The 19,217-nt window shown below is 36.9% G+C and overlaps 1 protein-coding gene across 1 annotated transcript in view; it reads right to left on the bottom strand.

The window, feature by feature from the left end:
• Nucleotides 1-19,217, bottom strand: part of LRP1B (LDL receptor related protein 1B) — a 524,827-nt gene that overhangs the window by 15,563 nt on the left and 490,047 nt on the right. The window contains 2 exon segments of the mRNA XM_061608878.1: nucleotides 14,696-14,800; nucleotides 17,742-17,916. Coding sequence (XP_061464862.1) covers nucleotides 14,696-14,800; nucleotides 17,742-17,916 — 280 coding nt within the window.

Genomic DNA, 19,217 nt, shown 5'->3' with positions numbered 1-19,217 from the left:
CAGTCAGGATTCATAAGCGTAAACCAAAACTAAAAAAACCCTTGCAGCCAGTCAGTTAATGCACAAAGCTGGGGCATGATTGCTGACATGAGTGAAATCCTATCAGCACATAATACCTCTGCTCTGAAATCTGCATTGGTTGCTGATTTGCCACCAGGCCAAGTTCAAGCTCTGCTTTCCATGTTATGGGTGCCACATAGTATTTGTTCTGCTCTCGTAAGAAATCAGTCCTGTAAAGTGGCAGCATTTTGGATACTCTGTTCATAGGGTTTTCATGGTAAGAGGTATTCAGAGGTGGTTTATCATTGCCTTCCTCTGACTCTGGACACATATCAGACTTTGGACACATAATGAGAAGACATGATTCACTAGAAAAGAAAATACAGAAAAACAGAAGATAGTAGAAAAAGAGGAGGACCAAGCAATAGATGGATTGATTCCATAAAGGAAGCTACAGACCTGAACTTACAAGATCTGAGCAAGGTGGTTCATGACAGATGCTATTGGAGGTCACTGATTCATAGGGTTGCCATAAGTCAAAATTGACTTAAAGGCACATAACAACAATAACGAAGTGGCAGCACCTACGCTTTGGAACTCCTTGCCTATGGACATTAGGCAGATGCCTCTTTTCAGCACCTGCTAAAATCATTTTTGTTTAGGCAAGCCTATCCATGCATGCAGAAGCTACTGTGTTTTTAAATCTGTTTTTAACTCATTGTTGGTTTTATTAATTTGAATGTTTTTCAATAAAGTCTGTTTGTCCCAATAATTTTATTGTTTTAATTCTTTCTATAAACCGCTTTGAGATTTTTTACAATAAAGCAGTATACAACTGTTGTAAATAAAATACATAAATAAATTTTGGAGTCACAGCTTTTAAAAATGTTTTTAAAGATGTTTTGTTATAATATATTTTAAAGTCTGTTTTTATGATTTTTAAAGTGTTTTTTAGTGCTTTTGTTTGCTTCCTACTGAGAGGAAGGGTGGGATATAAATCAAATGATAAATAAAAATAAATAAACTTCATTCACCCAACCCAAAATTCAGAATCATGCCACTTTAAGCTGTTTTGCAACTGTTTATACTTGTTTTATGGTTATTAGTTTTTAAAGGGAGGTATTTCTTATTGTGAGCTGCCTTGGTTTCCAATCACCAACCCTACCTCACAGGGAATGACTCCATACACACACACACACACTTGTAAAAATACACCCCATATAATAGTTTATTGTCATACCAGTTGGTCATTGAAGAACATTTTTTTAAAAATCAGTATTAGTTTCCTACATAATAAAAAATGTGATACCTAGGTAAACCCTGCCGAACTGCTTTAAAATAGGATTGAAGGGGGAGGGAAAGATTTACAACGCATTCACAAATCTTTGTTATGTTTACTCAAAAGTCCCATTAATTTACAGCATAATCCTAACCATGTCTACTCAAAAGTAAGTCCTAATGAATTCAATGGGGTTTACTCCAGGTACATGGGATTAGCATTGCTTTACTCCCAGAAAAGCAAGTATTGGATTAAATATGTTCATATTGCAAAGGTTTTCAAAGCACTGTCCTCTCCAACAGCCCAGGGTCTGACTCATGCACACAAGAGAAAAAAACAAATACCTTAAGCCATATTCTTACTTACTCAAACTGAAGATCTCAAAGCCACCATTTCCTGACCTTACAATGACGTCTAGGCACTGCCTGGGTCAACAAATCACAACCCTGGCTTCACTTATTGGCTACAATCCTGAAAGGGCAGGGTTAGAACCAGAGCTTGGGAAAGTTATTTTTTTGAACTACAACTCCCATCAGCCCAATCCGGTGGCCATGCTGGCTGGGGCTGATGGGAGTTGTAATGTTATCTGTAAAATTTATATGGGTGCTCAGAACAAGCTCTTGCTCCTTTCTTTTATTATTTTATATTCTCTCAGAATCCGTAAGAGTTACTGTCCCTTTAAGATTCCTATTTCTTTAAGGCTGTGTGTCCTCACTGCTAAGTATGTAGAGCAAAGGTGAGGGGTAATAGCTGATTTGTTCTAAAGGAATTAGTTGTTTATTTGTCAAATATTATGCTGGCTCCTCTGTCTCTTTCCCAAGGACCAAAGACCTTAAAGATAAGTAAGTGTCAGCTTGACAGGAGGATGGAATGTGATATCCTCTTGTATCCTTGAAAGAAGTACATTATGTGTTTCTTTGCTGTTGTACTACCTATATGCGCCTCTTTGTTGTTTATTATTTACTGTACCCAAAATCCTAAAAATTACTAGTGACTTCTTAATAAAGTTGTCCATCTGACCACAGCTGTCTCTCTCGGTTGGACTGAGAGAGGCTTTTTGGTTGGATGGAACCTTTGATCAAAGCTTGTGTGTGAGTGTGTTTCCTTCCTAATCCAGATTCAGGGTTCAATCCAGCTCCGTGCCTTACCTGAGGGAAGGAGGCACAGTGAGGTCTCATTTAGATCTCACCCAACAGTAGTTTTAAAAAAGTAACTTTTCCAAGCTCTGGTGGAGCTGGGAGCTGCTATACAGATCCATTAAACAGATTTAACAGTCGTGGGGGGCAGCTGACATTTTGGTGTATATCTCAGGAACCAGGCCACCTAGAAACTTAACTTTTTAAAAAGATTGAAGCTGAGAGTCCGGACATTAAGGTGAGTTAGCTGGAGACCCGGAGGGAACCCCCAGAAACTGGAAACTCCAGCCAAAAACCGGACACCTGGTAACCCTATATCTTAATAAGGTGAACATTAAAATGTCTAGCTTTACTATTTCTGTTATCATGAAAAAGGGCTCAAGTACTGGAAGACAGAATACTCATTTTTAATGGTGAGCCGCCACCCCCCAAGCTGCGTTTGTCCCTAACATTACAAGCCTTTAGATGGGCTTTAAAACTTAGTTGCTTTGGGTTGTTTTCTATTAAGTTATTTTTATGCTGCTAGTTCAAAATTATTGTGCTGCTCTTAAATATTTTAGTGATATAACTCATTTATTTGAGTTTAAACTGCTATTTTTACTTAGCTTGTATATTAGTTCTATGATAATTTGATTCTGTTGTTTGAAAGTATATTTGTGTTTCACTACTATGTAAACTGTTGCAAGGGCAATGCCCTAAAAAGATGCCTAAAAATCCATATATAAGGAAATAAATATTTTGTTGCAGATCCTACAGCTAATAATACTAGAAAGACCCAATTTATATAAAGTAGCAAACTATAGTTACCTTTTTTTGCTGAAAGAATTGTTGCAAACTAGTATGAGAAGAGCACAGAAGTACTTTAGAAATGGCAATGACCTTTGACAATTTTGCAGAGAAGTCATGTCACAGGTGATACAGAATAAAGACTAATTCTACTACAGAGATGTCTGGCAATGTGAAATGGTATTTAGGTAGGTGCCTGAAGAAAACTTGAATAAAGACACAATTTGCTTCAGAGCATGTAGGTACATACAAATCGTATGATTTATATTGTATATGATTTATATAAAATCATCATATAAAATATACAATACAATGCTCAAGAAAAATCTAGTTAACTATTTTCATCAACTGGGTGAGAGGAGTAAAGCAGAAGGCAACCCTGTAACAAACATTAATCCTCTCTGTATCTCACAGATGATGGAAAATAAGTATTCTGTCTGCCAGTACTTGCGCCCTTTTTGATGGTAACAGAAAGAGCAAAGCTAAACATTTAAATGTTTACCTTATTAAGATAACATAAATGGATAATTATGTATGCTGTAGAAATAGTCACTTTAATATTTATTTGATGAAATATACATTGGTGGTATTTAATGTAATTAATTTGTTAATTTTATTTGCTTGTCCAAGGTCATGAAAGAACACAACATTTGTAAAAAAAACACGCATAGCTTTTGGTCTAATAAAATCCAGCTCATAAGTTGTGATGATACATATAAATTTCCTCAGGTGAGAAAGTTCATTAAAGCCAAGATAGAATTAATACATTATTATTAAATGTAACGTTCAAGTCAATTAGCATATTGTTAGCACACTGTAAACACTTGAGCAATTCAACATAAAAAAGCATTAAAAACAGCTCTACTCTCATTCTTGCTTATTTGCATAAAAGTTACCTTTAAGTCAAAAAGAAATTATTAACATTAAATTTAAACTAATAGTGAAGATATTTGTTATCATTTGTCATGATGTTTGTGATCATGTGTCCCCTCCCCTGTATGACTATCTTGCATGACTATCTTGAGCATGTTATCTGTTGGAAAAACTTGTCTTAGCACCTGAGAAATGCAATAAATCTGTGTTTTAAGAATCCAAATTATTATTAGCAAACAGTTGAAAAAGAATGGATGAAGTGAGATGTGTATGTATGCTTGTAGATCTGGTCCTGTTACTTTTGGCTCTGGCTTGCCCACAGATATCCATCAGGCCCCAGAATGTTCTTCATGAGGGGATGTAGTTCTGAGGCTGAAAATTGTGTGCCACTCTGGTCTGTGGTCTATGTGTGTGTGGAAGGGAAGCAGCAATATTCAATTTTTCAGGCCCACAAAACAGCCTTAACTCTAACTCAGCTACTGTAGACCTTCAAAAAGAAACTATGCTTAGTAGTTGAGAAGATACAAAAATAAATAAGTAAACAAATGGGGTAGAACTTCGATATTACACAGTAAAGGAATTTGAAAGTTTTTATATTACAGTGCCTTGCGAAAGTAACCTGACCAATGCTCTCATATTACTGAATTACAAATGGTACTTTGTAATTTTGTTCTGTATGATATTTTATTTTGAAACACTGAAACTCAACATCAATTATTGTAAGGTGACATTGGTTTTATGTCGGGAAATGTTTGTAAGAAACAAAAAACTGAAACATGTTGCTTGCATAAGTATCCAACTGCCTCACATTAATATTTGGTAGAGCCACCTTTTGCTGCAATAACAGCTTTAAGTATTTCAGGGTAGGTATGTACCAGCTTTGCTTTGACAGAGGGATTTGGGCCCATTCCTCTTCGCAGATTCACTTCAGGTCATTCAGGTTGGTTGGACGTCGCTTCTGGACTGCAATTTTCAGAGTGCCACAGATTCTCAGTGGTACTGAGATCAGGACTTCGACTGGGCCACTGTAGGACATTCACCTTTTGTTCTTGAGCCACTCCAGTGTGGCTTTTGCCTTGTACTTGGGATCATTATCCTGCTGAAAAGTGAATTATCTCCCAAGTTTCAGTTTTTTAGTGGACTGAAGCAGGTCTTCTTGCAGTATTTCCCTGTATTTTGCTCCATCCATTGTTCCTTCAATTTTAACAAGATGCCTAGTCCCTGTTTATGAGAAGCATCCTCATAGCATGATGCTGCCACCACCACACTTCACTGTAGGGATGGTGTGTCTTGAGGCATAGGCAGTGTTAGGTTTGTACCACGCATAGTGCTTTGAGTTTTGGCCAAAAAACTCTATCTTGGTCTCATCTGACCACAAAACCCTTTCCCACATCACAGCTGGGGCACTCTCATGCTTTCTGGCAAACTCCAGACGTGCTTTCAGATTGTACTTTTGAGTAACAGCTTCTTTCTTGGCACCCTCCCGCACAGGCCAGTGTTATGCAGAGCTCTTGATATGGTTGACTGGTGCACCATTACTCCACTCCCAGCAACTGAACTCTGTAGCTCCCTCAAAGTGATTGTTGGCTTCTCTGTGGCTTCTCTCACAGGTCTCCTTCTTGTCTGAGCTCTGAGTTTTGAGGAACGGCCTTTTCTTTGCAGTGCCTGGGTGGTGTGATGCAGCTTCCACTTCCTGATTATTGATCCATCTGTGCTCACTGGGATATCCAAACATGTGGATATAATTTTGTACCCTTTTCCTAATCTATGCATTTGTATTACATTATCTCTCACTTCTGTAGAATGCTCTTTGGTCTTCATTTCAGATCCACAGCCTGACCAATGATCCTTCAACAGTGGGGGTTTTATTCTGAAAATGTGACAGCAATTTTAATGGTTCACAGGTGGAGGCCAATGGTAAGGTAATTGTGTCCTCGACAGGGCAATTTCTTTCATCTGTGTAAACTGGGAGCTTCCACAGCACAGTGGAAATACAATACTTATGCAAGCAACTTGTTTCAGTTTTTTATGTTTCTTACAACCATTTCTCCACTCTAAGATGCACACCTTAATGTGGTGAGGGGGGTTAAGAGTATAGAAGAAGCTGAGAGCCATGCTGCCAGGAGTCTAGACCAAGAGGATAGACTCCTAGCAGGGTCACCCAAGGCAGAATGGTCAAAGCTGAGCCACCAGACTAAGATGCATCCAGACTCAAGAGGAAGACAATGGTAAACTACCTCTGAATACTTTTTACCATGAAAACTCTATGAATAGACAATCCAAAATGCAACACAAGATAGTGCTGGAAGATGATACCCCTAGGTCAGATGGCACTCATCAAGCTACTGGGGAAGAACAACGGACAAGAATGAGTAGCGCTGTGACTAATGACTAACTGGGTCAAAGCCGAAAGGAAGCCCAGAGGCTGAAGTGTGCAGATGCGAAAGGAGAGTCCGGAGTTGTACAACGTACACAATAGGAACATGGAATGTGAGAAGCATGGACCAGGGAAAGTTAGAAATTGTCAAGAAAGAAATGGAATGTATCAATATTACAATACTTGGCATGAGTGAATTAAAATGGATGGCAATGGGACATTTTCAATCAGGCAACTACAAAATATATTATGCAGGAAATGATAAATTAAGAAGAAATGAGGTTGCTCTAATAGTGAGAATGATGTAGCAAAAGCAATTAGGATCTATAACGCAAGGTCTGAGTGATATCAATGAGACTTAATGGGAAACCTAACAACATAACCATCATCCAAGTCTATGCTTCAACGGCAGACACAGAAGAAGAGGAAATGGAGAGATTTTACACAGAAGTACAGGAAGAAATTGATCACACAAACACACCAAAACAGGATCTTCTGATAACCATGGGGGACTGGAATGCAAAAGTAGGGAACTTAGAAGAACTAGAAATTGTGGGAAAATGGGGCCTAGGAGACAGAAATGAAGCAGGAGAAAGACTTATTGAATTCTGTGAAGCCAGTATTTTGTTTCTTGCAAACACATTTTTCGAGCAACTGAAAAGATGACTACATGTGGACATCACTAAATGGTCAATATAGGTATCAAATCGATTATATAATTGATAACAGAAGATGGAGAACCATACTTTCTGCGAAAACAAAATAGGAGCAGACTGCGGTACAGATCATGAATTGGTAATATCGAAAAAAAGAGTAAAGCTAAAGAAGAAGAACAAAGCAATCATAATACCAAAATACAATTTAAATAACATCCCAGAAGAATTTAAAGATCAAATAAAGAACAGATTTGAGGCTTTAAACCTAGCTGATAGAGAACCAGAACAGCTATGGAGTGAAGTCAAAGACAATATCAGGGAAGAATGCAAAAGTACAATACTTCTAATTAAAGAGAGAAAGACCTCAGTGGATGACTGACAAAACTCTTAAAATGATTAAAGATAGAAGGAAAGAAAAGCAAAAGGAGAGAGAAACACGGTTAGAACCCTAAACGCAATAATACAGTGACTAATGCGTAGGGACAAAAAGAACTAGTACAATAATTATTGTACAGAATCGACTTGAAGGCACATAACACACACACACACCCATTTCCCAACATTAAACCAATGTCACTTTATAATAATCAACTGAATTTCAGTGTTTCAAAATGAGATATACAGAATGAAATTGCAATGTACCATTTGTAATTCAGCAATATGGGAACATTGGTGAGTGGTCTGATTACTTTTGCAACGTACTGTGTATGTGTATAAAAAGAGAGATAGAGAAATTGCTTTGAAAGTAGAAGAGAATCCATGAAACAATTACTCTATGGAAGTTAGAAGTGGAACAGAAAATCTTTCATCAAATGGAATTTAGAGAAAACATAATGCACACATCAAATCTATAGGTTGTCTACTTATGATAGTGGTGTCAACAGAATACAGATTATATCCAGATAGTTAAGAAATGATTTGACAGAATTAAAATAATTAAAATCTGTATATTGCTAAAACTTAACTATAGGTGCCTATTTGAGTATCCTAAAAGGGCAATACAGAAATGGAAGACTGCCTTCAAGTCGATTCCGACTTATGGCGATCCTATGAATAGGATTTTCATGGTAAGCGATATTCAGAGGGGGTTTACCATTGCCTTCCTCTGAGGCTGAGAGGCAGTGACTGGCCCAAGGTCACCCAGTGAGCTTCATGGCTGTGTGGGGATTCGAATCGTGGTCTCCCAGGTCGTAGTCCACCACCTTAACCACTACACCACACCAGCTCTCACAAGGGCAATACAGCATGAGCTAATTTATATTTTAAATAAATGCTACAATACATGGCTAGAAAGCAAAAATGTTTTTAATTTTTTTAAAAATAGAAATCAGGAATACAGAGTCAGAACTAAAAATAGCTTTAAAATAAACCTGTCTGTAAAACACTGAGTAATGTCAGCTTTATCAGTTTGAAGCTCTTTTGACTTAAAATGAAACTCACAGTGGTCTGATCCTGTACTGTAAATTAGCACATACTTAGTTCTTGGGCATAAGTTCAGATCTTGATTTCAATGGAATCTGATATATAATAGGCATAATCCAGAAGAAAATCATAACTAGCAAGGCAATCCAAAAAACCCTTGTTCCAGGCTGTGGGAGGTTTGGCTTGAATGGAGCTGTCCCTCTGTTTGGTGTCCCGACTGAGCTGATATCCCCACAGAGCCCAGTGGAAAGCCCTGAAACAGCCCATTCCAAAGGCAGAACTGTCACTGGATGACATGAGGCTCATTCTGGACCAGGCATCCTGTCTTCCGCCACAGCTGCTGTCAGCAGCTAGGCTGTGGATGCAGTGCTGGCTCCACAAAGCCCTAGCAGAAGGCAACAGGAGATTGGATTACATTCTAACTCCCATTGAAAGCATGACATGGGCTTAGTCCCAAGTAATTTAGGTCCAGGTCCCAGTGACTACTAACCATGACTACCTTTGTTCATTTGTGACTATTCCTAGAAAACAGCTTTCAAAAAACAATAGAAATTATTAAAATTACATGATACAAATATATCAATGGTCAGTATTTTTATATAAATAGACAAGGGACTGAATTCAAAGAGTATGCAGTGTTCTGTGCAGACTCGGGCAGCCCCTGGGGCTGTAGCCTAGAAGGAAAAATTGGACTGATATTTCTGTACACATGCAGAACCACTTTACACATGCACACTAGTCTCTTTGTATCCTGACCTAGTTGTTCATTCAGCTTACAAATCTTAAGAAAACCAGAAATACAGATTAATATAAAGATAATACATATTACCTCTGCACATCAGTCATCAAAATATCATTTGTTAGGTCATGATTGTGACTTTCCTGTAAGAGCCGTGTAAGGAAATTTCAAAAGTAAATTGATTTAATACTTTGCTTGGTCCATATTGCAGGCTGCAGCACTGAAAACATCCCAGTTAAAATACTGGGTCAGTATTGTGACTTTCTGTAACAGCCATGTAAGGACATTTTAAAAGTAAATTGATATGATACTTTGCTCAGTCCATATTGCAGGCTGCAGCACTGAAAACATCCCAGTTGAAAATATTTTGCTTTATGCCTAACCATTCTGTGATGTACTTATCTTAGCAGTATTCATAAGAGGAATATTTTGCCTGTATTTCTGATTCACTGATACTTAATTATTCACTTATTTAACAGTGCAATCCTGTATATGCCTACTTGGTAGCAGGTCTCATTTAGTTGAATCTAAGATAATTCAGATAAGCCTAAAATAATTTTCTGTTTTCAGTTATATTGGTTAACTAATGCCTGTTTTATTTAGTCTTCAACTTTTGTTCACATATGGATAAAGTAGTTTAATATCTTAAGGATGAGATGGCTTGGGACAAATGAGATGAGCTGGTTAATGTAAAATGATGATGATGCTTTGGGGAGTGATTGATAGTGGTTAGAAGGGAGAGAGGGAGACAGAGTATTTAGCTTCTGTGTGCCTTGGATTTACGTGGGCAGCCAAATAATGATCAGATGAACCATATTATGGAAGATGTCTTTTACTTTTTTTAATCTTTAGTGATGGAAGATAACTAGATATTGACAGTCTACATATAATTTATAAAGAACTGATGAAACAGAGACAAAAATCTATGAGATACAATAAATCTCAAAACCTGTCTTGGGGCATACCTTAGGCCAACCAAAATGTCACAAAATAGTGTGCAACCTTATAAAATATCCAGAAGCCTTCATCAGGCTAGATGGTAAACAAAGCAGGATGGGCGGAGTTGGCTGGTGGTCAAGCCATGAGTCAGAGACTCCGTGATTTGTAAGTCTTAAGAAAGAATGTGAATGGAGGTAGCGGACATTCACAATGAGGCTCTGTAGATGCCTTTACATTATTCTGTGGCCATTTTATTGGCCTAATAATGGTATTGCCTTGAGATGGAATTTTTCTTATGGGCCAGCATGGCTACCCTTAATTTTTGTGTGATTGAAAACTAGCACTTCAACCCTTGAAAAGGAGTGGTCCTGTTAGGTTGTAAGAATATATATAGCGGTAAATATCATGTACAGTGTTGCTGTTTAGGCACCTGCTTAAATCACATTTGTTCACCCAGCATTTCCCCTGATCCAGTTAAATTATTATTAATCTGATTAACTGATTTGTTATTTTTTCAATTTGTTTTTATTAATGTAATTTTATTGACGGTTTTATGTGATTTTTTTAAAAAGGTTTGACGGTATTGAAATATTTGTAAACAAATACACTATAAAATATTGTTGCAGGTCCTGTTTGTATAAACTAATTAATTACATGAATCATTTCTTAATCACTTGTCCTTTACATCCGTATCAAGACTGATATTTATAGAGGAAATGTATTATGCATAGCGTTTCGGACAACAATTATGAGATCAGTGCACCTATACTAGATCAGACCATGAAGATTACATATATATATATTCACACACACCAACATCTTTGTTGTTGTGTGCTTCAGCTAACATGTTTGAGAAGATCCAGGTCAATTCTGGAGTGATCCACGAAGAGCACACAACACTGTATACCACTATTCCATTTTGACAGCCTGCCTTTACCTGACATTCCTCAAAAACATGATACAGCCCATGAGAACTCCAGTTTTTTAGGAATATGTTCCTTGTTTATTATCTTTGAAAACTCTTTCCAAACCCTATCATACTTCAGCTTCTAGACATGGCAAATGCTAGGAATTATTACTGCAAATAAACAGTGGTGGGCAGGCCAGAAGCTGAATATGACCCTCCAGGCCTTTCTATCAGGCCCTCAGGACTCTCCCTATGCCACACTGTCTTCCCAGGACACACCCCTTGCCAGCCTTACCCAGTATCCTCCTTGAGTCCTTTTGCCTGGCTGGAATGTGTCCTTGAATTGTAACAATACCTCTTGTCCGCCTAGGTGGAGCTACTATGTGTGTATGTGCCTGTGACTTTTGTGTGACTGGAAAGTAGCCCACTTGCATGTGGTCCCTGGAAGGTTGCCCTGTGAAAGAATTTAGGCCTCAGGCTGAAAAAGTTTCCCACACCTGAAATAAAACAATATGACTATGATAAAACATTCTATATAGTGGGCTTTGCTTAATAAAAATAATTTGAAAAGAGTTAGCAACTGCTAACAATCACTAAGATTGTAATCCTACACACACCTAAGGAGGAGTAAGTCCCACTGAACTCAGTAGGCTCACTTCTGCATAAACACAGGCAATTGCACTGTATGTAATGGGAATCTTAATACACAGAATACTCTGGCAGTTCATATTCTACTAAGGAAAATAATATATATGCTGGGGAGAGAGAACAGCAGACATAGCACACACTGATTGCCAAACACGTCTTTAATACTGTTTTGTTCATATCTTAAAACAGAACTTTTTTTCTAAGACTCTTCTTCACCAACAGTCTGTATACAGAACCATATATGAGAAAAGAAAGGGGAACCTGATGTGCCATACTTCCGCCAGGCTGCTGCTAGAATGTTTGAACTGTGTTTGAAAAATGAAAATGGCCAATTAGAGAAATGTTTCTATATGGTAGTAGCAGCTCTATATTGCATGTGCCATATTTTAAAACTGCTAACCATATGAATTGGTATCTTTATGCCAATGCCCATCAGTATTGTGTCACACTGTATGTAGGGCTCTCCATGTTCTTGAGGCAATCCATATAGTGAACAGCTTTCAAATATTAGGGCTGCCACATAGCCTTGGAAACAACCCTGTATTGTGGTAGTGGCACATTGATCCCCTATGTTATAGACACAATCCAATGCACAGTTTCTCTTTAAGCTCATTTATATCAGTTGATTTACATGTACTTAATGCTTTGTGGAATTTTGCCTTGTGCTAGTAGAAATAAAAGAGTTTAACTCTTCTGATTGGAATCCATGACCATTCATTTTCCAAGATTTTGTTGTGTTCATTGATATTTTTTCTCCAGGAAGCATATCTGAATTGTGCTTAAAAGATGGCATAAAAAATAATATAAATGGTACATAGTAAGGAGTGAAAGACTTATGGTAAATCTTCTGATTTGTTGTTTGTGGTAAATGCTTTTAAAACATTATTTTTCTATTACATTGATGATGTTTATCACATCAGCAGCTGACAAATTATCTGCTTATTCAATTAATTTCCATATTTTTGAATTAGAGTGCCAGGTTTTAGAATATCAAATGATGAATTTATGTGTAGTTTGTCATTTCTATAAACTTCATGCTATTTAAAGATAGACTTGTTTAGCAAACCACCTAACATGTTACTTATTTTCATTATGTGGATAAATAGTTGTATAATATTTCTGTTCTAATAATAAAGCAACATTATATGTATATTTTAATACACTCATTAGCAAGACTACAAAAAACTACATTTTATACAAATGAACCCTGAGATTAAATATAAATTGTGAAATGTATATGGATGTGCATGATGTGAACCAATGAACTGTGGCCTGAAATGATGTCACAAAATGCGCAGCATTAAGTGGAAGGTTAAACCTACTTGCATCTCGGTTCATTAAACGCAGTTAAAGTGCAAATTCCCTCATTCTGACAGTAGTAATCACAAGGGTTCACTTTCTGGTCACAGCGCTGACTTTTAAACCCCACAGAGCATCTGCAGAATTTCAGTAAAATACAGCTAAATAAATAAATATTCTGCCTCTTTTTGCTGAACATATTTTAAATGCGTGTGTGTGTGTGTGTGTGTGTGTGTATACACACACACACACACACACACACAGAGTGATGGCAAAATGAATAGTAATATGTAAATATGCTCAGCCCTCTCATAGGGAATCTAATATGCATTTATTCATAGATCCCTTACTGAAAGCTATGGGCACAAACCATTCTAGAATGGGGGCAACAGAGGATCAGCACAGAACTCAATAGAATGCTGTTGCTCCTTTCCTTTCCTGAGTGCACACAGACAGGCAAACCACAGTGTGTAGCAATTATTGGTAAAGGGATATGTACCTCCCTACCCGTATCCAGCTCTTCCATATACCTGGGTTCAAGTCTCTTGAGCTCTGAGCTTCATTAGCTTACACCCAAGCAAGGTGGTGGGCTGGTTTGAGATAAGGAGGTATGCACAGACCTCCCATTCTTGATAAAGGCCATGTTGCTTGGCCTAGTTGCCAAGAAAAGGGAGGGAAACAATAGGCTGATTTTTTCACATGCAGTCACTGCACTCATAATAGGATGATGGATCAGACTTATTGAATGCAGTTCTAGTCTGCTGAAAATGAAAGATATTTTGCTTTCTTTGGTTCTAGAGCAATATGCAGCATATGAACACTCTAGTTTCAGCCATGAGCAGTTTCAGGAAAATACCATTACAACCAAATATATTGCCAATAAGATCTGAAATTATTTCTTAGAGTCATCACTTCAAGGACAATCAAGTCAAAATGGTTCAACATATACTGAATTTATAGAGCTTCCATTTTAGACATAGTTGATGTATTCTAATCACATGCTGAACCATTCAGAACACTGAAATCCACACATAATGTATCTAAAACAAGAGAGCTGTTGCTGGAATGCCTGGTTCTGCAGCTAAACCCATACCTCACCATGGTAGAGCTCAAACAGGTTTTTATTTTTAAGAATGTTCATTGCTATCTAGCTGCTGCTGCTAGATGTGTTTAAAAGACTACATAGAAGTTAACATAATATGATGGGGCAACCCTGACTTAAAGATCCACTTAGAAGTTTGGCTTTTAAAATCCCACCTTAAAAATATAAAATAACACTTAAAAATACAGCTATTGCAAGAATGTAAAGGTTATTTATAGGAACCATCATATCTATCACAGAATGATAGATACTTTAGGTACTTCAGCATCTTCAGATTATTAAAATTCATACTCTGGTATCTAATTAAAGTGGGTACAAATAGTAGCAATATCATATACTAAATAATCAAAGATGTCAATCACTCTTCTATCATTTTCAGTTAATCACTGAAAATTGTCAAAACCAAAAAACCTGGACTAACAAAAATTCATTACCACCACATCACTTAGAAAGCAAAAAAGATACAATGACATATGGAATTGATTTGATGTAAAAATGTTCCAATGATTGTCGGATATAGCAGTATACTCACAGACAGACAGGTCCATTTCTCTCAGGATTCAACTGACATGTACCACCATTGTAGCAATAACCATCACATAATTGGCAACTGGATGCAATCTTTCCATTTGTGCAGCTGTAGCAGAAACATCATTGTTAGGCACATTATTATTGTGGAATGCAAGTTCTTAAAACAAGCTCACAAAATAATCTCATCTTCAATATGGTTATATTATCAGTTATTTGTTTGTATATTCAAAAAGATAATGCATAGCAAGATGGATATTTTGCCCATGGATAATTTATTTATCATCCAGGATAAGCAACTGTTCATCCCTGCAGATGGTGCTGACAGTTCCACAGTAAATACATGGTGAATAATTCTAGTATCTGCCAGTTTTCCTAATTGTGTGATATGAAAATAATGGACCGACTTATTCATGCTCAGGCCTATATTCTCTTTGAGGATATGAATTTATGTACAGGTAAGAACCACAAGTCACTGATTAGTATATTACATTATTAGCAGGGAGGTGATTTTCATCATTGCTGTGTTGCCCTATGCCACCCTTGGACTTAATGCTACATGTTGGAATGTTCTTTGGAAAAGTAACCTCCAAATGTAGATAGACAGCCAGTAGTGATAGTGGCAAAGAGTTCTCCAAAATTGCAGATAGCATCCTATTCCTCACATTTTAAAAGGAAAATATTTATTTATATACATATATATTTAAAGTAACATGTGGTTCATAATTTTCACAATACAAATGTAGGTGGAGAACACTATTCATCTTACTTGTAACAGGTTGATGTATTTCCTTAGTTGAATTGTTACAAATACTATACACACAGATACTCTCTAGAAATAACATTGAAATTCCACACCTGATAAAATTTGTCCATGAATTTAGAATTGGGGAAATCATATTTACATTTTAAGTTGTTTTATTGTGTTTTCTAATTATGGTTTGTTTCCATTTGCTTTCGTTAGGCACATTGATTTTCATCAGAATGAAAGGTCACACAAAAATATTTTAATTAATAAATAAATAGTTTGGCCTATGATGGAAAGGATGGAAGAATGGCATATTATAGTTAGGTCCATGTATCACTTATTGAAGCAGGCCTGTAGCGGGGGGGAATGGGGGCACCTCCCCCAGGATTTTTTGGGGAAATTGTCTTCTTTTTAATTTGTGGTATGACAGATAATGACAACCTCCATTTAAAGAATGATAACTTGTTTTAAGAACAGGAGCAATTTAAGAACAGGACTCTCTTAAAAATTCAGTGAATAAGGCAGGGCAAGTGCATAACAAAAGCTGCATCTAGCAGAGCCTCCAAAAGTCTGTTCCCTGAAGCCTTTCCCTGTCTGAGGGTGGATTTTTCATTATCACCATCACCCTATAATTACTTAAATGATTCTGAAAAAATCATGACCCTTGAAGAGTTAAATATTAGAACTTTGTATTATGGGCTAGAGTTAGACTCCACCCCTTGGATTTTCCTTTGCTCTGCTTTTCAGTTTCATTTTCAGTTGTGCTGTCTACCCAGGCAACAATGAAGAAGCATATCGGTTTACCTGCAGTAAGAAGTGTTTGTTTGTTCTGTAGTTATTATTATGAGTAGAGCAGGACTGGGTTTGCTAAACGTGAAATAGAGAGATAACAAAGTGATCTGAAAAAATGGCTACCCTTTACTCTTTTAAAGCACTCACTATACTCACAATCATAGTGGATATTTTTTCTTTTTCTTGATTAATTGATGGAAATTCTAAAGGCCAGGGAAAAGGAGGGACTCTCAAGGAGGAGTTAACAAGCACACCCTATAGTATTTATTTTCTCTCTGCCATCCCCTAAACTTGTAGTATGGACAAGTTTGTCTTTCAGGTGGAATCTAAAACTGAGATAACTGATGCAACATCAAAGCCAAGCTCAGGTGCTCACTGTCTTTACCAAAGCAATTCAGTTCATGAAGAATCAGAACACAGGGACAAGACCATAGGTGAAAGGGGACTGCGGCTATAGACAAAGTCTAGCTTTTGAGTCTGGTATTCCTGGGGATCTTTCAAAAAAGGGTGAGACAATTCAACAGATTAAACTTTATTCATGTAAGTTAATACACTCTCTGGATGGAGGAGGAGTGAGGGGGAAAGTCACTGCCTTTCCCTTCCCCTGGCTTGGCACTCACATCCTCTCCACCAGTGAGGGCAGGGATTGGCTGGCACTATGCACTTCTCCCCCCCCCAAACGCCCCACTTAGAAATGTGGCTGCCACACTTAGAAATGTGACTGCCCACCTGATAAGAAAGGCTGGCTACAGGGCTGTATTGAAGCTATAATTGTAACCTATGTGTACAATGGAAGTGTAACCTATCTTTGTTGGATAACTCTTTCTTGTTTCTTGTTTCAACTTCTCTAACTTCCTATTTGTTTGTTTTTTCTGTTGAAGTCATGCTTTATAATGTTGCTTGCAGATCTATTGTTTGCAGTAAAGAATTTCTAAGCAACACTCATTGTGTATGGGATTGACTGATTTTCTTAGTAATGCTAGTGTTCTGCTAATAGGAATCCTGTTAGAATGAATCTGGGACAATCTGGAAGATTTATCATAATTTCAAAAAGCCTACTCGCTACAATGACTCGTACCATACATACATATATGTAGAGGTCGCTATGTGAGCACAGGTGGCTACTGTTCATGAACGTGGAGGTTCCAATGTGAGAGAAGTTTGCAAAACTGCCTGATTTTTTACGTTCCCTAAATTAAAACTTGAAATAAATTTTAGAAGGTATGTACTGTATGTGCAAAACTATCCCCCCATTTCCTTTTTTGCCTTCTTCCATGCTGGCTTGTTTTGAATCTGTGCAGATCTGAACAATTTGTACATGTGTGTATTTTCAAAATTATGTAGAAATTTGAAATGGCATAAATTGAAGGTCAAGTACATTTGAACCATTGATTGACAAGCAGTCATAAGTCATATAACGTGCCACTATTCTGGTATATGTTAATTAACTGTGCATACATTGCAGTGTTTACATAATAGTCAGCATTTTTATGTATCATAATTGACTTACTTGCACATTATGTCATCACTCTCCTTGTCCATGATGCATTGTCCTCCATGGCATTTTATACATTTGTCAATTTCACACTTTGGACCTTCGTATCGAAGAGGACAGACACATTCCACATTGCCATCATCAGCTACGATACAGGATTCAGAATTAACACAATGATGGTGGCAAACATCTGCAATGGATGAACATTTTATATATTACTAGTAATACCTTAACAAGTTGATTATACCACTAACTTCTCTACAACACAATCAGTCAAGCCAATGGTCTTTTTCCATGTAGGGTATATAATCTGTTTAGGAACATGCTTATCACAAGTTCCCTTTTTTAATAATAAAGCCCACATAACAGTCAGATAATATTATGTACACACTGTAGGTTGCAGCTAAAAATGTGTTTTCTGAATTGTAATGTTCTCAGTTAACAATTGACTCTTATGACGTCACTGGGTCATGGGTTTCAATTTTAAATTTCATTCTACTCCCATTTAAGGGATAACACTGCTGGTCTGCATTACAAGATTGTTGTATCATTACTTTGACAATGCATGTGGAACACAAACCAATGGCATATTAGTGTTGTTCATTATAATGAACCAGTAGTAATCTTCCTAAGTCTCTTTGGAGGTAATAGTTCTCCACTATAAGCCATAACGTCTAATATATATTACAGCAACTATTGTTTACTATAAAATAATCCTCAAATTCTTGGAAGGTTTAAATAAATAATACCCCTTCTTCTTACTTTTGTTTGTTCATTAATGGATTTAGTTTATCTGAAATATGCTGTTATTTTAGACTGTCAGCAGACGTTCAGATCTGATAATCAACACACAGTGTAGCAAGTATCCTTAAATTTACATTTAAATTATTTCTTTTTTTTTTAATGATGTTTGCAGAAGCAGTCAACTAGAAACAATTTGTCTGGCTTGGGGTAAGCCTCAAGTAAATATTTTTTTTTCTTGTGTCTGTGCATGATTTATGTACTATGTTGTTTTCAAATACCCAACTACAATTATTATACAGCCACAAGTGTGGCTGTATACTATAGCCAGCGTGGATTTTTCACATTCTGCAATGTTAAATTGAAAATACCTCCCATGTCATTCTGATGCTTCCCATAAGCTCATTTCAAAACAAAACCTTACAAAACTTACAGTCTTGAACTCAGAAACACTTGCTTAACCCTCTCAATTTTCATGGCATTACACAAAACAGTCAGAGAGAACAGAGAGTTCAAAGTCTAAAAAGAGGGGGGGGAACCCAGAGCCCTTTTGGACTTTTTTCTCTGAGAGTTCTCATAATCTGTTGAAATTAATTAAAAATCAGCCATGTTCACAGTGTACCTGTAATCCTAATACTGACCTTGCCCCATATCCTGACCTTCATCTTCTGCAGTTTAAAAGTAAAAAAAATGTCTGGCTGATTTTTAATTAATTTAAGAAATTTTGGCTGGAACAGGAATTATTTCCCC

This window comes from Rhineura floridana, chromosome 2, assembly GCF_030035675.1.
Source record: "Rhineura floridana isolate rRhiFlo1 chromosome 2, rRhiFlo1.hap2, whole genome shotgun sequence".
NCBI lineage: Eukaryota > Metazoa > Chordata > Lepidosauria > Squamata > Rhineuridae > Rhineura > Rhineura floridana.
The sequence above is the reverse complement of the archived record's forward strand: the minus strand, read 5'-3'. Positions and strand labels throughout refer to the sequence as shown.